General features: G+C 39.4%; 1 protein-coding gene across 1 annotated transcript in view; it reads right to left on the bottom strand.

Moving 5' to 3' along the window:
* Positions 1-1,510: 1,510 nt before the first annotated feature.
* The window catches only part of LOC306845746 (gap junction gamma-1 protein-like), a 33,744-nt gene continuing 10,617 nt past the window's right edge, over positions 1,511-24,637 (bottom strand). The window contains exon 2 of the mRNA XM_079378719.1: positions 1,511-5,516. Within this exon, the coding sequence (XP_079234845.1) occupies positions 4,023-5,462 (1,440 nt within the window). The 5' untranslated portion in view covers positions 5,463-5,516 and the 3' untranslated portion in view covers positions 1,511-4,022. The remainder of the gene's footprint in view (positions 5,517-24,637) is intronic.

Genomic DNA, 24,637 nt, shown 5'->3' with positions numbered 1-24,637 from the left:
AAACCTTTTTAAATTGTTAAATATAAATTATGTTCCACAGAATAAAAATATTTTGGGGTTAACAATAAAATTTGAATCTGTGTTTTGTGACCCCTTAAAGTTCACACGAAAATGATTAATGAGTTTGCACTTACCTATAAATCAGATGGAACGAATAGTGTGCATATTTGGCATGCTGTCTTAGGGAAGGGCTTCGAGCTCAGAATTTAGCCCAAACCCAGACAACTCCCCCATTACCCCAAGCTGGAATAGGAATGGTTAAGAGTTGGGGTGTAGGAGGAATGCCGGAAAACTGTTGTGGGACAAATGCATGTTGGCTGCACATATTTAATAAATATCTACAGTATATTAGTGTGTGTGTGTGTATGTGTATATATATATTATATATATATATATATATATATATATATATATATTATTTTAAGGTCCAATTCTTGTTATTAACAAAGCATTAACTATGACTTTTGCCTGAACAAACTCCTAATTTGCTGCTTATTAATAGTTAGGTAAGGTAATTGTTAAGCTTAGGTATTGGGTAGGATTAGGGATGTAGAAGATGGTCATGGAGAATATGCGCTTTAGAAGCAATAATAAACAGCTAATGGTAATAATAACGCATGCTAATAAGCAACTAGTTAATAGTGAGAATTGGTCCCTATATGTAGTGTTACCAGAAAATCATACCAGAACAGGAGGAGGATGAGTAAATGACAGATTTTTCACTTAAGTCAGCTCGCTGCATGGGCAGTGTTGCTAAAAACAGGCAAAGTAATTTCCTTGAACTAAATCTTGCGTGAAAATTTCATTAACAAACAAATTTATGTATGTGTGTCAATGTTTTGGCGAACTCAAGCAGATATTCGCTGTCTACAGCTATGGGAAACATCTGTTCATCAGGTGTGTTAATTAGGCGAAGATGAGATACCTTCTGCCCCCTTCTTCTAATATTATCTCTCTTCCTAACCCTTGTGCTCTGTTGTCTGTGTTTTATCAATTTTCTGTCAATTTCGCGACCCTACAGAGGATAAGCGGTTTGGAGAATGGATGCACGGTGTACACTTGTTTTCTGAAATGTTTTGCAAGCTGTTCTGCACACACTCAAGGGATTCCGCTCATGTTGGCCCAGCGACCCGGTTTTTCTGCATCTGTGTTACACCCTTTTAAGGAAAAGCCATTCCCATTGGGAACCACATTTGACACTACCGTTTTTTTTCTTCTATGATCCGTTTATGGTTCATGAGCCAATCTGATGCCTTATGGAATGCATTCTGGGAGTAAACCTGCTCAGACCAATTCCAAGAAACTATGTTCTGGACATGAGTAAGAGCGACAAACGTGGCTTGCCCCCGCGTTTCTCACGCAAAACACATCATCTGTCAAAAACAGAGATGAATAATAGGCTGACTCCTTCACAAACCATCAAAATCACTCCCGAGACAAACAAAGAGACAATTGACACATGGTCCTCTAAATGCCAAATGCACATATTCTCTCTCAGACACACAGTTTTGCCATTTATCTCATTTTATTAACAAAATAGCTCTGAACATGCATTTTCAAATCCAAAGAGAGGGTTCTCCAAAATTGGAAATAATTGTACATAGCTGGACAATCCAGCTTGGCACATTAAAAACATGTTTTTCTCCCTCGTTTTTCAAACACAGTGACAACATTTATAGAAACACATACCAGTCAGGACAAACAAAGGTCTTATCAAACACATTAGTGGCTTGATGAGAACCAGGAAAGGGCAATAAATAGAAACGCATGCTTCCACATTCACACACGCTCGTCCGTAAGAATGCCATCAGACTTCATTGTGACCTGCTGAGAAGGCTTGCTTTCAAAGCGATGTGTCAAACTCTGAAGTAAAGTAGCTTGCTACTTCAGTTTCTTTCTCAGACAGCTGACAAAAGTACGCCAGAGGTTTTTCCTCGAGGATCGCCTTGGCTAACCCCGACTCTGCAAACGCTCACACATTAGACGTAAACACTGGTGCTCAGATGTGGGGCAGAGGGGTCTCTTTTACTTTCTCCATCTGGAGCGCTCCAACATACAGCTGTTAGAAACTCCAACACACATCCACACAGAAAAGGTCAAAGTAGTTACATTACAGAATCCTTTTGGTTTAGAGTTTTCCATTGGAAATTGCCCTAAAACATTCCTATTTTCCCTCCCATGCAAAATCCTATTCAATTATGAAGGAAAAAAAGGATTCACTGAGCACACCGGGAAACACATTTGCACTGATTGACTACAAATACATCACATAGGTTGTTTTTACTATGATTAAAGGCAACAAAATCCTAAAAAACCTATTTTGTAATAATCAAATCATACGGGCACTGTTGAATAGAATTCCGTGTATTAAAAAAGCTAATAAAAAAAGAAACCAAATCGATGTTTAAAAAAACAAACAAGTCAAGTCTCGCTAAGAAACCACAAATCTAATGCCACAATCTTCAGCATCAATAAACACTGCTGAAATGCTGATATGTAAAGTTTTTTTTTCTTTTCTTTAATTCATTAATCAAATACTAGTCACATGCACTCATGCAATCACTCCCCGCCGCCTCGTCCTCAGCTACACGCAAGCGCACACACGCAGGCACACACAATGGTGTTATATGGCGTGTTTTCCTCAGTCCGCATGACTGCATAGTAGCTCGATGTCTTTGTGACAAACAGTATTTGGTCTCCCATGGCAATTGTCACAAATTGAAACATCCTACATAAAGGCAAAAGTCTCACAAGTTGGAATGTGGCAGTAAGAGAATGGAAGACTCTTCACACAGTCTGTTTGTGTGTACCTCAGATATCTACATTGCATGATCTGAAGAGTGTCACGGTTAAATTTTCAACCTCCATTTGAACCAAGTTAGACCTGCTACTTGGATTGGCTATATCAAGTCTGTTAGAGCCAGAGGATGTTCCCATAAAAACAGCTTCATAAGAGCAATACCAACAACACACAGTGACTTTCAGACAAGTCAATCTGAATGTAAATAGTTTCATATGCACCTAAAAGTACAGGATTTCCACACTTTATGAGCAATGAATTTCCATGATTTTTCCCCTTAACTTATTCACCATTCAATTACTGGATAAAGAATTTTAAAAATAATTTCATAATGACTGAACTCACAAAGAGTCATTTCTATCTAAAGAAACAACCAAGAAAACTAAGCACTGAAATTAATTTCCTCTTTCTTCAGATCTGGAAATTACACTTTTGAAATTCAGTGTTATTTCCAGGACCGTGTGGACCCTGTATATATTTATATGGCTAATAAGACTAGACTGCAAATGCTTTCTTCACCAGTAGGGGATAGTACAAGAACAGAGTAGGATAGCGGATCCATCAATGGAATATCCAAAGTCTTGGTGGCTAGAAATACAACAGAGATCTCAAAACTAAGAGAATCTCTAGAACTGAAAGACATTGCACTGCTTCCTCAAAAACCCATAGCTATGAAAGCATTTGCACTGGATGTGTTTGTAAATGTATATTTACAGCTTATTTCACAGGACTTTTTGTAGGGTCTTGAAGCCCACAGTGTACCATCACAGCATTGGTGTGTCATTGCATTGTTATAGCTTGGCAAAAGTCATTGTTTAACACTGGCAAAAGGAAGACAGCTGGTTTGGAATCGGATTGTAGCGTCATCACTCTTACGGAAAAATCCGACAGGAAGACTCAACTCACTGAATAGTTCCGAACTTTGAAAACGGATGGGTTTTTCTGGATTATGAGGGAACGTTCTTAGAGCTCGACATAATCTTGAGCGCACAAGATTATTTTAGGAAGATCAAGAAATAGTACAAAAAAAAATCCATCTCATTCATGGAGTTTCTTTAAGGCACTGAAAGCACTTCAAAAAGATATACAACATTTTACGAATCACGTGTTTGCAGTCTTTGTAATCTGTGAGATGCACACAATATTTTGTGTCTTAAAAAACTTGCAGAAATGGATGATCGTGTGCACCACTGAGTGTAATGTTTAGGTGTGCGTGCAAATGTCAGATCCAGACAGATGGTTTGCCTTCTCCAGACTTGCTGCTGCTGCTGCTGCTGCTCCCAGCGCTCCCAGATTTTCCATGCTTGGGCCGTTGCTTTCGCTCCTTCTGTGGTGCAGTGGAGATGTTGCTCTGAGGCTTCTCGTCGATGTCATTGGTGTCGTTCATCTCATCGTGGTTATTGCTAGCATGGTGCTGCAAGGTATAGGCTTGAATCGCCGCCTCTAATTGTATCACATCTTTGTTGATGGGAGGTGGTCTGGCCTCACCTGCAGAGGGGAAGTTGTCCTCATTGGAGCCGTACTGCTGCTGCTCCTCCTGGGCGATGTTGGCACGGTTTTGCTTGCACGCCATCTTGGCGTTGCTCAGGTCTGTGTACGGCATCGTCTCAGGCTTCACCACGATGTTATACCCTGGCGGCGCAGAAGGAGTATTCCAGGAAAAGGGATAACCAACATAGTCTGCTTCTCGTACGCCGCCCCCAACTCCGCCTCCTGGTTCCCCTTCGCTGAGCGAAGGTCCACCTACACCGACGGACACGCCCCCCGCCGCAAGCAAGCCGAGCTGGTACTCATCATCGGCGGCTGATTCAGTTCGCTTGCGCAGTGCATCACGGATAGTTCCCACTCCGAGGTGAATCATTTCCCACAGGTTTAGCAGCAGGCAAAGGCAGCTGACACCGTACATGATTCGGAGGAAGATGGTTTTTTCGGTGGGGCGTGAGATGAAGCAGTCCACATGGTGCGGGCAGGGTTTATCCGAGCACACAAAGATTGGTTGCACTCGAAAGCCATATAACAGGTACTGTCCCGTCAGAAAGCCCGCCTCCAATGCGGAGCGTGTCAGCAGCTGTAACACATACACTCGCATCAGACCATCGTCTCGTATGCGTTGGCGCCCATCGTGACGCACTTTGGGTTTGGGACGCGGTGGCACCAGCTCACGACGTGTGTTATCTATCTCAGGCACTTCGTAGATCATGGGGTCGTCCTCGCGTCCCTCTTCCCCGTCCTCATGTCCTGGCCGATGCTGCCGAGCACCAAAATACATCTTTCTCGGTCTGCGCTGGGTGTATCCGCCCCCCGCTGAGTCGCTTGCGGCTGGAGCCCCGGCCCCCGCACCGCCCCTCAATTCCTCATTGTGGGAGATCTTATTGGCCGCGTAGCCCATATAGAGCAGAGAGGGCATGGCGGACAGGATGATCTGAAAGACCCAGAATCGCACGTGCGAGAGCGGCGCAAAGGCATCATAGCAGACGTTCTCACATCCGGGTTGGCCCGAGTTGCACACAAACTTGCTCTGCTCATCGTAGTATATGGACTCACCACCCACCGCAGTCAGTACGATGCGGAAGACAACTAGCGCAGTGAGCCAGAGTTTCCCCACCGACGTGGAGTGGTGCTGGATCTCCTCCAGCAGACGCGTCAGGAAGCTCCAGCTCATGACGTCTGATGACAACGGGGCAGACAGCGTCCCACACTACACAGCTCACAGACTCTGTGGACAAACACAGAGAGTTTCAAATATAATTAAAATTTCACACCTTAAAACAATTACATAAAGTATGTGAAGCATAATTACAGCATTTTTAGTGCAGTTTTTGATGTGCATTGACAGTTAATAAAATATATATTGTGTAAGAAGGAGATTTCATTAAAAACAACCAGTCTCAAAAACAACCAATATGGTAGACGCAGGAATGAAAGTCCCATCTTTTAACTAAATGAGCCATTAAAAGAACCAGATCTTTTAGATATTAAGCTATAACGGAAAAATCTGAATCAGAATTCGCTTTATTGTCAGGTATGTTTGCACATACGAGGAATTTGTTTTAGTTACAGTAGCTCCACAGTGCGACAGAATGACAGCAACAGGACAGAACACAGATAGTAAAAAAAAATAAAAAAAATAAAAATAAAATGTACAAATGAACAATGTGCCAAATAGCACAAACACAATATAGAAAATAGACAATTCAGTATGTACAGGTATGTTAGGTGCAAATTTGAAATGTATTAAGTATGTGTGTAAAATAAAAAGTATGATAGTGTTGTGCGTTTCATGTTTCCAGGGGACGTTTTGTCCTAATGGTTAGAGAGTCGGACTCGTAATCCAAAGGTTGCGGGTTCGAGTCTCGGGCCGGCAGGGATTTTAGGTTTTAGGATTGTAGGTGGGGGGAGTGAATGTCCAGCGCTCTCTCCACCCTCAATACCACGACCGAGGTGCCCTTGAGCAAGGCACCGAACCCCCAACTGCTCCCCGGGCGCCGCAGCATAAATGGCTGCCCACTGCTCCGGGTGTGTGTTCGCAGTGTGTGTGTTCACTGCTGTGTGTGTGTACTTTGGATGGGTTAAATGCAGAGCACAAATTCCGAGTATGGGTCACCATACTTGGCCGTATGTCACGTCACTTTCACTTATTGTTAAGAGTTCAAGTGTTCAATGTATGATACAACCATTGCCATTTACTGATTCATTGTCATTTTAATGCTTGTTGTTGAAACATTAGCTGGGATTTCATCCAAACATGAAGCAAATCTTTTCAAAGTTTGCAAAAACAAAAAACAAACAAACAAAAAAAAAAATTCCTGGAAACCGCCAACTACTTTTGTGGGTTTAATGTTCGCTACGTCAATTTATTTGGCAAATATGTTTCCATCTCCCATTATTCACATTAACTCTTTTTGTCACAAGTCAAAAACTACCTCAAGCGAGTATACTTTATTTTTTTTGCGAATTAAGGGATTTTTTTTTTTAAATTAGGCCTTTCCATCACTCGTTTCTGATGCGATACTTCAAAATGCGCATAAAAACATAGTTGGAAACATAATTATTGTTTTGAATATTAAATTTTTCTAAATTAAATATAAAAACTAAAATAAACAGTCTTAAATGCTACAGGCCTCACACCGTTACAGTATACATTATGAAATATGAAATTTGAGATTTGCTTAAGATTATATTAAGTGTTAAGGTATAAAAGTAAAGTGTTTAAAGAATAAGTTAGTGAACATTAGATGACAACAAAGGTAAACAAATGAAGGAAAAATATAAATTTAGCACTATTAAATATCCAATAATTTTATATCCAAAATGAGGATAAAACTAATAACAGACATGGTACCAATATATACCAATATTAATCCATATATAGTTCATTGTGTATTCTGCTAGATATATTGTTCGATAAAAGGTCAACCTAGTGTTAATAGACTCAATGAACGGAACTCTCTCTTTCACACACACACACACACACACACACGCAGACACAATTACCTTGAGCACTGAGCCTGAACCACACAAATCTTCCCTGAGGGAGAACAGCTGTGGTGAGCCGGTGAGTGTGTGACCTCTTGGGTTTATCTCTACTTGTTCTTGTTTTGCCTTTTTTTTTTTTTTAAATGAATGTTTGAATTTCTTCTTCAAATAAAGCAGGTAATGATTGTTATGACCATATTAGGCCACGTCTTAGCAAAAACAAGGGAGACATATTAAAATATCTCATTTAATGTTCCCAAGTATATGCATGTTTGAGAGAAGAGAACAGACTAATTTATTTCTTATCAAAGGTCACAGTTATCCAACTCAACAGGACCAGAGGGTCCAGGGCTTTCCTGTTCCTCCTGCCCAGAAGAGGACCTCAGCAGTGGGCATGCGCTCATGTGTACTAGCCCTTCACCTTTAATCTGTATCTCACTATGCTGGTAGAGGCACTAAGGGAGAGGAACATAGACTTAGAACATGACTCATATGTAGGCACACAAACAAAGTACACACACATACTGAAAATACAAAAGACGTACAGAAAACGAGAGGGATCCACTGGTCACTCTGGAGCATCTGTCCTTGAATGACTGCTGTTGCTGTTATGCCCCCATCATCTCACCATCACCCTTTCATTTTCTCTTTCTCTATCATGCTCTCTCACTCTCTCAAGGTTGAAATAGCACTCACTCCCAAAGGGAATAAAGGACTTTGTTTTGTATCTGTGCCTGTTGAACACGCTCACACACACACACACACACACACACAGGCTTTGGCCACAGGGACTCAACTAACAACCATAAAATTATGGTGTGTATTAGACATGCTCGAACAAAGTAAATTGTGCCTCAGCATGAGTATTGTGTCACTTTTATGATGTCAAAGGACAACATCCCTTTTGGTTTCATGCCAAGTTAAAAAAAAACCTGTTATGCTTTAACTAATTCATAATACCTAATAAGAGCTAAGAGTTATCTATTGTAAAAACAAAATTATCAACTATTTTATTTCAAAATTTTTTTTACAAAGAAATTATTACTTTTGTTTAACAAGGATGCATTAAATGAAATTGATTAAGTGTCAGCAAAGACATTTGTAATGTTACAAAAGACTTCCATTCCAAATAAATTACTTTTTGGTGTCCACAAAAATAATAAGCAGCACAACTATTTTCAACATTGATAATAATGTTTCTTGAGCAGCAAATCAGCATATTGATTTCTGAAGGATTATGTGGCACTGAAGACTGGAGCAATGATGCTGAAAATTCAGATTTGCCGTTTTAGGAATAAATGACATTTTATTAAAAAAATATAAAATGGTTACTTTAAATAGTAATATATTATAAAATATTATAATTTTTCTGTATTTTTGAGCAAATGCACGCATCCTTTGTGAGCATAAATGGTACAGACCCCAAACTTTTAAACAGTAGTGTCTTTTTTTTTTCCTATTCAGAGAACAAGCACATGCCGCACAAACCAAAACATTTTGTCCTGAATGCATTAAGGCATTCCTGCTATAATTGTTGTCCTATTCACTGATTAAAGCCTGAGTCCCCTCTTACTCATGTGGTTCTCTAGCTTCACACACATGCTCAATTCTCATGCCCTGCCCCTTGGCAGGGACAGACAGTGGTACAGATTCAGCAAAATGCCCCTGTGACCATGTCAAAGCCAATCTATATCCTTCATCCATCCATCCACACTCCCTCACTCGCAGTCTGCCATCTCATTTGTTTACAGTGTGTCCCAGCCTTTATTGGCTTATGTTCCCAAGAGCCCCATTGCACCCCTTCACAAATTTTCAACCAGAAATGTGCTCTTTTAATTTAGTATTTTCATTAGAATTATTACAAGATTAGTTCACAAACAAACAAATCCTTTGAGAGCTCCAATATTACTAAAACTTTAATATTTGATGTAGTACAAACATTAAACCAAAAAAAGTGTTAATTTTGCCTATTATACAGTTGATATCATTAAGCATTTATTATTATATGAATAGTTCAATTCAAACAGACAGACAGACAGACAGAGAGAGATGGATAGATGGATGGAAAAAAGTGTTAATTTTGCCTATTATACAGTTGATATCATTAAGCATTTATTATTATATGAATAGTTCAATTCAAACAGACAGACAGACAGACAGAGAGAGATGGATAGATGGATGGATGGAAAAAAGTGTTAATTTTGCCTCATAATATAGTGGATATCATTTAGCATTTTCATTAGCATTATTACATGAATAGTTATGGGTTTGGGAAAAACTAAATGTTCACTGTGGTTCACAGTGTCACAGAAATACTTGAAGTCAAGTCAGGTCAAACAGCACTGACATATTCGCTTTTTGCAAGCACATGTCGTGAAAGTTGTACTCACACATACTCGACATTCTGTCTTTCCCTGTCTGCTTTCCCTCTTCTCATTTCTGTATCCTCCTCCTTTCTTCTCTTTTGAAGAGCAGCCCTGGAGATCACAGACCACTGACCTTACAGCAGCACCAGAGACCCACACACACATACTGTATGCGCACACAAAGCATATGTCGCCATGAAGAATGCGCGAGGGTGAGACGCTCAGAAAAGAGCACAATAGCCCTTTACCCCAAAAATCTGGGTCAGAGAGGGTTGTGGTTTGAGGGGGAAAGTGTTATGGTTTTGATGTGGGAGGCAGGGTGGGTTAATATCCCTGACGGCAGGGGAACAGACAATGATGAGGGGAGAACAAGAGAGGAAAGCCAAAATCAAGGGTGATGTTCAGCGTGTAACAAGAAACCAGAAGATTTCCACAACCTCCTTCCTCAATACACACGCACACACACAAACACAAAAGACATGCACATTTGTCACAGATAAGAGAGTAAACAAGATCTCTCCCATAACCTTATCGCCTACCCCCTCCACTTCCTCTCTGAAGCCCCCCCCCCAGCACTTTCACAGCACACTGCTGGAAAGAAGGGAACTTCTTAATGCTTGCTCTTATATTCATCTGCCCATCTTTGGTCATGGCTTAAATTAGAGCTTCCAGCGATCTCCAGTGCTCACATTCTTATCCATACCGTTTTCCCTTTCGTTCTTATCGCTCCCCACTCTCTCTTTATGCGTTTCTCTCACAGTAAAGACTGAGGCGAGATTACAATCACAGGATTTCACAGCTACTTCCACAGACAGTGAGTGGGAAAAATCTCATTAAAATTCGACACACATTTCCCAAGTGCGATAAGGAAACAATCATTTAATGTGACTGTTTGTAAAGAGAGAGAGGCATTCCTGTGCTGGAATTTGCAATGAAAATTTGCATTTTCCCAGTAATTATGATTTGTAATGGAAGAAGTTTGTTGCAGATTATGACTCCGTAATCGATGTGAAAGATTTCTGTGTTAAGTCAACATGAAATGTGATTAATTTATGACGGAATCTGATAACAGCTTGGGGTATGTCGTAATGTATCCCGTGTTGGTCGAAGGGAGGTGGTAGATAGGCTCAGGACTCGGATATCATCCAAAGAGGACTTTTATTAAATGCCAGTGGAGAAGTAGGGGTATACACATTCACAGTAAGTGAGGGAAAAGAATATAATCAGAATTAGGAACTAATCAAACAAACAAACAAAAAAAAATGCATTTACAAAAATATATAGGAACTTAACTCAGTGTCCCCTTTGCCATTAAACGACCAAAGAAAACTAATTGCTACAGGCAGCAAACTCTACATTGGACACTTTAAGCAGTATGCCCCCACCTTGTCCTCCTAAAGTTCAGTTTAGACTGGCTTATATAGCCTAAGACAGACTCATTACACCTAAGACCAAATCAACTACGGGGGCACCAATATCAGAAAACTGGGAAGCATAAATACAAGCTCTTTTAACCATTTAAATCATTAAACTTCAAAAATACATGAAATAAAAACATAAATGCAACTCTTTAACATAAGCCAAATGTAAGCAACATTATATGACATCTTTTCATGTCTGCATCACCAAGGGTTAAGCCCCCTCCTTAATAGTAGAAATGGTTTAACCCAACTCAAGAAAAAGGGACACTGTAGTCCCGCCTCTTCCTTTGAGGAGTCACGAAACCAGGATATGGTGAGTACACAGCATGCAAGGTAGCCATTTGCAAATGTAAAAATAAATAGAAACTTGAAATAATAAATAACACAACTACAACTTGTCTCTGTGTGGTTAATGAAAAAATATATCATAAGGGAACAGTAGTAGACATGACACGTTGCGAGAACCACTGATATGTGCACCTATCTGCAGTCAACACAAACCGCATGATCTTAAACTGTATTAAACCTTACCATTAAAGAATAATGAACCTAATAAACTACAACCTAGTCAACAGGAATGCAAAAACATTAATACCAAATGCAAAGAGACATAAAACAGTTAATTGTACAGATTTCACATGCTTCCTCCGCCGTGGTGGTGATGACGTCACCCCAGCACCCGTCATCACACACCCCACCCCTTAAGCCAGTCACTCATCACAGTGACGGGACAAAAAGTCCGCTACAACATTCTGAGCTCCAGCCCTATATTTGACTTGAAATTTAAAAGGTTGCAATGAAAGGAACCAACGGGTAATGCGGGCATTGCTGTCTTTCATCCTGTGGAGCCATTGTAAGGCCCGATGATCAGTCTCTAAGGTAAAGTCTTTACCAATGAGGTAATACTTCAAAGTATCTAATGCCCACTTGATAGCCAGTGCCTCTTTCTCCACAGTAGAATACCTAACTTCACGGGGAAACAATTTCCGACTAATATACTGCACTGGCCTTCGATTTTCATTGTCACCTTGCAACAGGACGGCTCCTAGGCCTACTCCTGATGCATCAGTTTGCACTGTGAAAGAAAGGTCAAAATTGGGGCTTTGCAACACCGGCCCCTGACACAAACAATCCTTGAGATCTTGAAAGGCTGCCTCACACTCAGGTGACCAGGCAAGGAGTAGCTCCACCGCAATGGATGGGTTGGCAAGGCCCAAAGATGTTACCTCTTCAAGAGGATGATGACATCGAGCATTATTTGACAACATTTGAGCGGATTGCTCAAGCTTGTAGGTGGCCAACAGAGGACTGGGTGTTGCATCTAGTGCCACTGCTCACAGGCAAGGCAAGGGCGGCTTATGTTGCCATGGAACTTGATGACACTTTGGTGTATACTAGAGTGAAGGACGCAATATTGGTCAAGTTTGAGATTAATGCAGAGACCTACAGGCGGCACTTTAGGGCAAAGGCCCTACAGCAAGGAGAGACTCCCAAAGAGTTGCAGGCAAGATTGAAAGATCTTTATGACAAATGGATAACTCCCAGGCATCGGACTAAGGAGGAAATAGGAGAAACGATTGTTTTAGAACAGTTTCTGGCTGTGATCAACCCTGAAATCAGAACTTGGATTTGTGAGCACAACCCCACCTCTTCGAGACAAGCAGCTGAGTTGGCTGAGACATTCCTCGCTGCTAGAGGTTCAACTTACCAACTAGGTTACAGCCAAGGTGGCACCTACAGTGCAACTGGTAAGTCTGGCAGGGGGTTCGGTAGTGGTCAACTTTTTAGCAGTACTAAAGGCTATAGTTCACAGACTCCCCAATCCAAATCTTACCCTAAAAGTTATCAACAGTCAGAACGTCAACACAAAGAGAAGCCAGTGATTATCTGTCATGGATGCGGCCAAGCAGGGCATAAGAAGGTAGAATGTACATTACAAAGAGTCAGTAATGCTCGTCTTTGTTATGTCCCTAGACCATCGCAAATGCTAGGGGAGGCAGGTCAGAATATAGACACAGTGGTCCCGGTGAAGATAGGAGGTAGGCAGTTCATGGCTTTGGTGGATACAGGGTCTAGTCAGACGCTGGTGAGACAGGAGTGTATTAAAGATCTACATGTGTCCAGTCAAGGCAAATTAAGGGTATGCTGTGTCCATGGAGACGAAAGAGAGTATGCTACTGTTGATTTAAAGATGGAGGTTGAGGGACAGCCCTATCTGTTGACAGTAGGCATTGTGGACAAAGCCCCTTATGCAGTTATTTTGGGTAGGGATGTGCCTGTACTGGTAGTCTTATTGCAAAGACAGACTGGCGAAGCTAATGTCAGAGTAGTTACAAGAGCAAAGGCAAGACAAGTAGAGGAGCGTAAACAGACTCTTAACTTGTTACCTTTTGCGAAGGAGCCTAAAGGTAAAAGGTCCAGAAGAGAGAAAAGAAAAGAAAAAGTCAGAGGAACAGTTATTACTGAGCCTATCTACCACCTCCCTTCGACCAACACGGGACACATTACGACAAATGGTGGCAAGGTAACAAGTTAAGAGTCTGTTTACGCTCCTCTACTTGTCTTGCCTTTGCTCTTGTAACTACTCTGACATTAGCTTCGCCAGTCTGTCTTTGCAATAAGTCTACCAGTACAGGCACATCCCTACCCAAAATAACTGCATAAGGGGCTTTGTCCACAATGCCTACTGTCAACAGATAGGGCTGTCCCTCAACCTCCATCTTTAAATCAACAGTAGCATACTCTCTTTCGTCTCCATGGACACAGCATACCCTTAATTTGCCTTGACTGGACACATGTAGATCTTTAATACACTCCTGTCTCACCAGCGTCTGACTAGACCCTGTATCCACCAAAGCCATGAACTGCCTACCTCCTATCTTCACCGGGACCACTGTGTCTATATTCTGACCTGCCTCCCCTAGCATTTGCGATGGTCTAGGGACATAACAAAGACGAGCATTACTGACTCTTTGTAATGTACATTCTACCTTCTTATGCCCTGCTTGGCCGCATCCATGACAGATAATCACTGGCTTCTCTTTGTGTTGACGTTCTGACTGTTGATAACTTTTAGGGTAAGATTTGGATTGGGGAGTCTGTGAACTATAGCCTTTAGTACTGCTAAAAAGTTGACCACTACCGAACCCCCTGCCAGACTTACCAGTTGCACTGTAGGTGCCACCTTGGCTGTAACCTAGTTGGTAAGTTGAACCTCTAGCAGCGAGGAATGTCTCAGCCAACTCAGCTGCTTGTCTCGAAGAGGTGGGGTTGTGCTCACAAATCCAAGTTCTGATTTCAGGGTTGATCACAGCCAGAAACTGTTCTAAAACAATCGTTTCTCCTATTTCCTCCTTAGTCCGATGCCTGGGAGTTATCCATTTGTCATAAAGATCTTTCAATCTTGCCTGCAACTCTTTGGGAGTCTCTCCTTGCTGTAGGGCCTTTGCCCTAAAGCGCCGCCTGTAGGTCTCTGCATTAATCTCAAACTTGACCAATATTGCGTCCTTCACTCTAGTATACACCAAAGTGTCATCAAGTTCCATGGCAACATAAGCCGCCCTTGCCTTGCCTGTGAGCAGTGGCACTAGATGCAACACCCAGTCCTCTGTTGGCCACCTACAAGCTTGAGCAATCCGCTCAAATGTTGTCAAATAATGCTCGATGTCATCATCCTCTTGAAGAGGTAACATCTTTGGGCCTTGCCAACCCATCCATTGCGGTGGAGCTACTCCTTGCCTGGTCACCGGTGATGTTATCTCTGCATCTCCCTCTTCGCTACTCTGCCTTCTATGGAGAATACGTGTGGGAAAAGTTGCGTTATATACGGAAGTCGAAGAGGGAAAAGCTTGCGCTGCCACACCTCCCAATGTTTGCCGCTCTTGCCGCTCTCTCTGCACCTCCGTCTGTAACTGCCCGAACTGATGTTGAAGAGTACGCCACCTGTGTTCTTGACGCTGCGCTTCCTTTTCTAGATAAGACTCTCTGCTATGCTGTGACTGCATGAAGCTCTCCAACGTCTTCCTAAGCTGTTCCATTTTCTCCCCCATCGGGTCTGCCATCTTTGAAGTGGTTTCTACCGGGCCTGTATCTTCTTGGTCAGCCCTTGACTCACCACCATCTTCATCTTCCTCCACTGTTCTCTGAATAGTCTGCCTCTTGGGTGGCATTTTGACGTTTTCCTGAAGCCGTCTACTGCACTGGACAACACCGCTGCCACCATTTGTCGTAATGTATCCCGTGTTGGTCGAAGGGAGGTGGTAGATAGGCTCAGGACTCGGATATCATCCAAAGAGGACTTTTATTAAATGCCAGTGGAGAAGTAGGGGTATACACATTCACAGTAAGTGAGGGAAAAGAATATAATCAGAATTAGGAACTAATCAAACAAACAAACAAAAAAAAATGCATTTACAAAAATATATAGGAACTTAACTCAGTGTCCCCTTTGCCATTAAACGACCAAAGAAAACTAATTGCTACAGGCAGCAAACTCTACATTGGACACTTTAAGCAGTATGCCCCCACCTTGTCCTCCTAAAGTTCAGTTTAGACTGGCTTATATAGCCTAAGACAGACTCATTACACCTAAGACCAAATCAACTACGGGGGCACCAATATCAGAAAACTGGGAAGCATAAATACAAGCTCTTTTAACCATTTAAATCATTAAACTTCAAAAATACATGAAATAAAAACATAAATGCAACTCTTTAACATAAGCCAAATGTAAGCAACATTATATGACATCTTTTCATGTCTGCATCACCAAGGGTTAAGCCCCCTCCTTAATAGTAGAAATGGTTTAACCCAACTCAAGAAAAAGGGACACTGTAGTCCCGCCTCTTCCTTTGAGGAGTCACGAAACCAGGATATGGTGAGTACACAGCATGCAAGGTAGCCATTTGCAAATGTAAAAATAAATAGAAACTTGAAATAATAAATAACACAACTACAACTTGTCTCTGTGTGGTTAATGAAAAAATATATCATAAGGGAACAGTAGTAGACATGACACGTTGCGAGAACCACTGATATGTGCACCTATCTGCAGTCAACACAAACCGCATGATCTTAAACTGTATTAAACCTTACCATTAAAGAATAATGAACCTAATAAACTACAACCTAGTCAACAGGAATGCAAAAACATTAATACCAAATGCAAAGAGACATAAAACAGTTAATTGTACAGATTTCACATGCTTCCTCCGCCGTGGTGGTGATGACGTCACCCCAGCACCCGTCATCACAGGGTATCTTAATTTTACCCTGCACAATGAAGATCTTAGGTTTTGCTCGTATGGTCACTTGTTCTGTGTGCTGGCAACTCTTTGGGTGGTCTCTTTAAATTCGAGAAAAAAGACTTTGGAATTAAAATTCAGTTGAAGAGTTCAAAGTTTAACTTAACTTAAAACAATCCTTGCACAGTGCAGAACTGCACAGACAGACAGAATAACCAAAACCAATAAAAAAAATTAATAAATAAAAATATCTATATAGAAAACTAAAATACAAATTAAATTAACATTTAATTTAATTGGTATTCATTAGTATTTATAAAATACTACTGTCAAATAAAAGTAATATACATCTGAATTACAAATTGTTACATGATCAAAAAGATCACTAAAAAAAAAAAAAAACTAATTGTCAAACTCACTGTAATCGACATGCATTGGCCACGGTTTGTGCGTCCGATTCTCTAAAAAGAACTGACTCGAGAGACATTGGACAACACTCGTTGTGGTGAATGGTTTTGATTTAATAACAACTGGAGTCATTCTGTAATTGAACTACCAATGGTTGCAAGACTGAATAGCAGTGTTGTGGCACCACTGAATAAGTAGTGCAGGAAACCTTATTTTACTAAGGATGCATCAATATTACATTTCTCCGTCAATACTGATAGCTGATTATTCAGAATGACATTTGCCAATATTGATAGTTTGGTTTTCCTAAGGTAAACAACAACAACAACAACAAAATCTCTCCCAACTAATGCTGTAAACTGCAGGAAGCCCTCTCATTTGGTGCATTATTATAATACAGGTTAAAATTAACAATAGAGACCAAACTATTATTCAACTGCTATTAACATTTAGATATAAATTACACTGAAATAAAAACTGATATGTTTGCATACAACTCAATTGCTCATAAGTTAGTTGTCATAAAAACTTACATATATAATTAAGAGTAAATAAGCTCCCCTCTAGCGTTTCATAGTGAACTAACAAACTGTGAACACTAGATAACTTTTCTGAGGTAAATGCATTAAGTGATATTGTTTACAAGTTGTTTTATTGAGATGCTGCGGTTGAAACATTGACAGAGAAATTACACGAGACAGGAGACATTTCAGTAAGTTACACTGCATCTTTCTACATACCATCTGATGTTCATGCATGTTTATTTCGCAATAGAACTTTATTAAATCTGTCACGCCACATATAAGAGCATCAAAACGTGTTGTAATGTTGTGATAAAATGCACAGAATTTGAGAGCTGAGACTTTGTTTCTATCAGACGTAACAAAGCTCTTTATAGTGGAAGGGAGGTGAGCTCAACTAATGTTTGGTGAGGAGCAAAAAAAAAAAGGAAACAAATACTATGGGTGACTCATGGGGTCAAATATAACCTGGGTTTACAGAGCTATTTTTTGAAGTGGGATTGCGTTAATGCATTATCACGATAACTTCCTAAATTATATACAAGAGACATTTTCTACACACGAGTTGCAGTCTGACATGTTTTTCCACCTTTTGATTGACAGGATATGTCCTGATTATCGGCTGTTTTTAAACATTTGGCCAATAGTTAATGTGTGCAGGTAATTGCTTTTATTGGCTGATACCGATAATTATAAGAATGTATAAAGAATTTGGTTACTGGAACCCAACAACAAAAATAAATAAGTTATGAATAACCCATTTCCCAAGATCCCAACCCTAGTAAGAGGACAGTGTGAATTTTAGAGTCTATGGCTGCGTTCCAGTCCATTTTTTTATGTCCTTCACTCACAAACTTCACTTTACGTCATTGATTATGTTGCATGAGTGCCCACTACTGGCAGAACCCTAGGAATGGGCTAAACTGGAATGTCCGAGGCCCTTGATCACTTAGAATCCGCTATGGAGTTGGATTATTGTTTACATTTTTCCCCTAATGAATTTGCTTGGTGCAGCATTCTATATGTAAATAGGAATGCTTGGACTAAGATATATATATATATATATAAAATCATTTATATATTGTATATATCATTTATATATTATAGAGTTGTTTGGGGTGGGGATAAATTAAAAATCGATGGGTTGAGGGTCTGTCCATATAAACTTCCCTTGTCCACTTCACAAAGTGGAACGCACTTCAAAATAGCAGCAAGGATTCCCCGAGGGGAAGTGCTTAGGGAAGCTCGTGAGTGCGTATCTAAAAGAGGACACTATTCTCTACATTAGTCCACTTATATTGAAGAAAATGAAAACAAGTGAGTGAATTCAGACACTGTGCGCGCCGAACAGGCTGCTGCTTTTGCATAGTTTGCGCTTGATGTTTAATAATAATTTCAAAATGAGTTAAACCAGTTATACTATTTAATAATCAATTAAAAATATATTTATACCTGTATGATATTACTCTGTACCCACATGAATTCATTAGTCATGACCCTCACCTTGTGGTATGGCCATTCTCAAGCCATTGAGTGTACATCAGTGGTATTTTCATTATTACAGTGCATTATGGGATTGAATGAGTGCACTCGATAATGTCCGCTATGGTTTTGGACACCACTACAAATGCCGGTCCCCTCTAATTGCACCCTATTTAATGGAATAGGGGATGATTTTGGACAGCCTAAGAGTCTGTGAGTTCATAAAGTTTCAGATTAAGTTTATTTCTACACACTGCAAGTAAGGTACAGTGTGTTTGTATGCAGGCAGTTGAGTCCAATTGCCTAGAAATATGTATTTGATATGCGCCAGATTGAGTCAGCTGTAAATTTAATTGTACAGCCTATACTATGCACTTGAACACAATGTAAAAGCCTTAATTTTGTGTTCAGTCGTCCAAGGTGAACCTTTAGCATATATGTTATTTTGATAGATGGTTTAGATTAGTCTTGAATATACAATGCATGCTTATCAGAGGGAAATACTTTGGATTCGATTATGTATGTATAGGGAGGTGTACTGGAGTGGAAACAATGTGTTGGAGCACAGCTTGAGGCATTTGTAAGTGTCATGAATACGCAGTTACTCACACATAAACCCTGCTAAATACATAACTAAGAGAGAGAGAGAAAAAGGTTGTCATACCTCTACCTCCCAAGGCATTCACGCCTGTGTACCGAACACTTTTTAATTAGTGGGGGGAGGGCAGATATTTAATTAGTGTTAAGAAGGCAGACAGTGCTGTGAAGAACAAATTGGGAGGTGTGTAAGATTAAAATGTTTGCTGTTACGATAAGAGATAAATGCGGCATCTATTTTGCGATGAAATTAATCTGAAGGAAAGTCTTATATTCTTCCTACATAGGCTAAAAAAGTCATTTTAAATCTTAACATTGTGTCATATCTTCAGTATAAAGTTCATCTGACCTAAAGAAGCAAACCCAAGAAGATCCACGGACGCAGATTACATCTATATGGGGGATGGGGAAATTGCATACAATTATTTACCGGAATTTGGTGTGGTGGCTTGCTAGCATGGTGTGCTTATTAAGGCACAATTAAATCAGCTTGAGTTTACTGCTACAGCTCATTACCATGCACCACCTAGTATGTGTATAATCCCTGATAAAACCCACAGCACAGCAGTTAATCATATAAAGCGTCTTGCAGCTAAATTAGAGGCAGGATGTTAAAACTTTAATTATAGGCCATCAGTGTATTCAATCATCAAATATTCATTTAATGATTAATTAAAACAATGTACATGCAGAGAAATACTACAGACTTTATTTTTTTATGTAAGCAAGAGGCAAATAATTCCTTTTTTTGTTTATGTTATAAATATTTGGTAACACTTTACAATAAGGTTCCTTAGTTGACAACTACATTAGTTAACATGAACTAAGCAGCATTTAATAATCTTAGTTAATATTAATTTCAGCATTTACTAATGCATTATTAAAATAGCAAGCTGTGTTTGTTAACAGTAGTTAATGCTCTGTGAACTAACAGGTACAAACAATGACTGTATTTTCATTAACTAACATTAAAAAAGATTAATAATAGAGTAATAAATGTATTGTTCATTCATGTTAGTGAATACATTAATGTTAACAAAATGACACATTGTAAAATGTTACCAAATATTTTAGATTTGTTTCTTCCTACCAACTAAAATATTTTGATTTCATTCACTAAAAGTCTATAAAAAAGTTAAAAATTAGTTTTTAAAAGTCTATTTTTTAAGATTTTTTTTTATTTTGTTGGCTATGCTTTTAACCAGTTTATCAAACTAATAATATGCTTCTTTACAGACCACCCTGTAAAACCTACATTAATTCTATTAGTCCTAATAAGACAGGGAATTTGGGTAAAATGAAGATTTTTGGTTCATCTCAGGTTGAGTAAATTAATAGCAAATTTCCATTTTTGGGTGAACTATCCCTTTAAGTTTCCAACCCAATGCAACCTCCACCCAAAGAGACTTCATTACTTTGAAAACACCAGTATATGTGAAAAAGACTATTGTGCATTAAATTATCCCAAAGATTTATTCAAAAAGATATTAGCTTTTTTGGCCAGATTTATTTCCAAATGACATCAACCCTTTTATCGCTTTCGCCTTAAGTATATTGATGCCTTTATACTTAGGAGTTAAAACACAGACACACACACTCTCTCTTTCTCCTTTTTCTTGCTCTTTTCTAACACACAGATACGTGCAAACAATATTTTGTCGTCATATACCACAGTCAGTTTCAAACTTTTAAAAATTCATCAAAAAATGACAGTTAGAAAGCCAAAGATGTCTGCTGAACATTTATTGATGACTTTAAAAGTAAACCGTAACCCTTCCCAGAAAACCTTCTTTACACTTGAAACGCTATGAAATGAGGTGAGATATTAGGTACATGTTGACTATAGCAGGTACCGCCACACTGAAACTAGAAGATTAATCAAAACACCTTCAGGGGAAACATAGCTGTAGATTACATCATGAAAATACCTTATAAATGGCAGTTTAAGTCAGCTAAATGCATTTTTCTTCAAGAAAGACTGTTTTTCATACTGACACCCTGCCAGACTTGATTACTGAGACTTTTGGCAAAAAAAAAATATACACATAAGAGATGAAATTATAAAGGTGTTTAAGGGGAAAGGAGTGAGAGAATGAAAGGAGAGATATATTGAGCACAAGTGTGAAAGGGAGGGGTAGGCATGCTGGAAAGGTGAGAAAGAGGACTGGCAAGAGGCTAAAATGCACAAAATGAAGAGAAAAAAGATGAAGAGAAGAATCTGTGTTGAAGAGCATGCAATTTCTCTGATGCTTGAGGCTGTGTGGTCTACGTTTAGAGTCCCACTTATAGCAAATATACCTATTCGTTTAGTGACTCATCTATGAAAGCTTGTTTCTGCCACAGAAAAAAATAAAAAGGTCATTTTGATTTTTACCGCATAATTCTAATGTAAGTTTATATCCAATGCGTTTTCATTTAAAACGATCGATCAGTTCCAAAGAGAAATACAAAACATTAACCGGTTCATTTAAAGAAAACAAGCTGACAAAATGATTCAAGATTTGGTGATTTTTTTTTTTTTTTTTAAAAGGCCACCCATTTTTGAATAGGAACACCAAATTAGGTATAGGATTTTCAGCACAACACAAGGGTTAAGTGAGGGCCGCAGATAAGAAGTGAGAGGTGCTGCAGTGGAAGTTGTCATTAAGGATAATTCAAGATCTTTTTGTGTGGGAACATCTGCTTGGTTTTACCTAATGTAGGGGTAAAGTGATTAGTGATCCCCTATGGGAGTTTTGCGAAGTCACACACACAGCGTTTACACGTCTGGTGCGTTTTGCGTTCCACTGTTGTATGCTTAATATGCTGAATCCCCTAAGAGACACTGTTAATTAAACAGACAGATTGGCATGTCCCGCTGAGGCTCTGGGGGAAGCTGGAAGTGTACAATATATCATTGCACAACTATGTGAATGGAGTGCCGTTAACCGGAAAGAGATCCTGGATGCAAATCACACATAAGGTATAAAGCTGTGTTGAGAACTTGCAGAGACTGGTTGTGCCATCAGAGAAAGACGGCGCCACAAAGTAATAAAAAGAAATCAACAAGCGTCTTTCACATTGTTCTGGCTAAGAGCATGATAAACAAACATGTGGTTCTGAGGCCAGTTCTTTTTAATGAATTTGGCTCACAAATCCGCCCGAATCAAACTCACGAGTTTCACTGGTCTGAATCATGATCTGACTCAGTCAGACTGAATTACTGACCGAATCAGCTCAGTGAGTTAACAACTGACTACAAGATATTGGCTGCATCTGAAAGCTGATAAATGTTGCCTTCTGAGGATGCACTGCCAGGTAGGAAGGCATTGAGGTATGTCCCAATTCAATGTCAGCTTCACTTCCCATCTGAGATGCTTTCATCTGATGGATTTTTGAAAGCAGCAGAGATGTATCCCTTGCTGCCTTTGATATTCCACAACCCTGTGCATTCCATTCCATGATGGTTGAGCTAAAAAAATAAAGATGTCATCTGAAAGTCGCACTTGGTGGCTAGTGTGTGTGTAAATGTATATTTCTGACCAACTTTTTGCACTTTGATGTTATTTCTAAAATCAGTATTTTAGTAATTTAAAGGGATAATTCACCCAAAAATGAAAATGTGATGTTTATCTGCTTACCCCAAGGGCAATCAAGATGTAGGTGACTGTTTCTTCAGTAGAACACAAATTAAGATTTTTAACTCAAACCGTTGCAGTCTGTCAGTCATATAATTATTATCAAATAATAATGCAGTCAATGGAACTCACGGCTTTGACAGAAAAAATAAAAATAAAAAAACATACACCGACAAAACCAAATTAAATCTGCACTGTTTCCGGTGTCACATGCCGGATCGTTGTGAATGTTCTCAGGACAGTTAGACAGTGCAGCAGATCAGAGGTAAAAAAAAACAAAAAAACCCCCGATATAAATACTGTCAGTTTCTTGCACAGACCGATCGTTTCGTGTCTTTAAACCTCAATGTATTGTCACAAGCCGCAGGGTTTAATTTGTTTTTGTATGTGGTTTTGCCTCAGAAGCCTGTCCGAAATCAGTTTTACGAGTTGACTTTGTGCACAAACGCTGCCTGCAGAATCACTGCCTGATAAGGCATTGAGGCAACAAGTCAGCAGCCTAAGCTTTCAGACAAAGTCATAATGCCCAACTTGTTAATTGCATCAATGGCCGTTAATATTCCTTACAAAAAGTAACAAGTGCAACAAAAACGTTCTTCATTTTATGTTAATTCTAGGGCTGTCAATCGATTATTATTTTTTTAAAATCACGATTAATCGCATGATTGTCATGAGTTAACGTGTGATTAATCGCAACTTAAATCGCACATTTTTATTTATTCTAAATGTACCTTAAATTACATAAAATACTTTAAGTTTTTAATACTCTAATCAACATGGGCATGGACAAATATGGATGCTTTATGCAATGTGTGTTTCTTATTAATGAAATCATATTCAACAGAGCATGAAGACTAGACATGTTTTAAAGGTCAGATGTTTTTCAAAAGAACTTGTTCATGTCTATTAGACGCATGAAAAAAGAACATGGAAATACCAGGTTTGCATTACTTCTTTCTTTGCACCGAGCAATTTACTTACACAAGCATGTTTACATTTTCATACCACTTCTTCTGAACATGCAAAATGTACATTACATTTGTTTGCCTCTCTGTGCCCACATACTGTATTTTGATGCAGCTAAATTCTCAATAAAAAGTTTTTCACCGATATATTATACAGTTTCTGTTGTAAAACAACTGAATTAATATGAAATAGTGACTGAAAGGCGACCCAGTAAGACTACATAACCAGCTCTCCCTTCCTAATTTATAATCGAGCCGTCGTCTGTTGAAATCAAATACACATAAGATAAAGGCAGTAGCTGTGCTATGGCTTCGGCTATACTTGCACATTAAATTAGAGAAGCAACACAAGCGTTTTAACTGAAAGCGCTGCTCCTCTCCACCACTCACTGAACAGAGCAGGCGCAGAGAAAGAGGTGGCTGCTATTATTTGAATCTCCAATCTGTTATTTATCAGTTTGGATAGTTCTTTAATGCTTTGCTAACTAGCAGAAGACATTAACCGGTTTTAAATTCCAGTTGCACAGATGGGGAACGTTGTAACACTGGAGGCCATGCAGTCTCAGGAAAATGCATTATGTGAAAATGCGTGCATACACATGTGTTTGGTGTGCATATGATACACAGTTTTCGGGTGCATATGATACGCATCTACCCCGCAACCCTAATCTTACCCACTGCATAGCATATACACACCAAAGTCCATTTTTGCGTATCAATACCATGAGTTTTTGTTTTTAT

The sequence above is a fragment of the Barbus barbus genome, assembly GCF_936440315.1.
Source record: "Barbus barbus genome assembly, chromosome: 3".
Taxonomy (NCBI): domain Eukaryota; kingdom Metazoa; phylum Chordata; class Actinopteri; order Cypriniformes; family Cyprinidae; genus Barbus; species Barbus barbus.
Note: the sequence above shows the minus strand (reverse complement) of the source record. Positions and strands in the feature narration are given on the sequence as shown.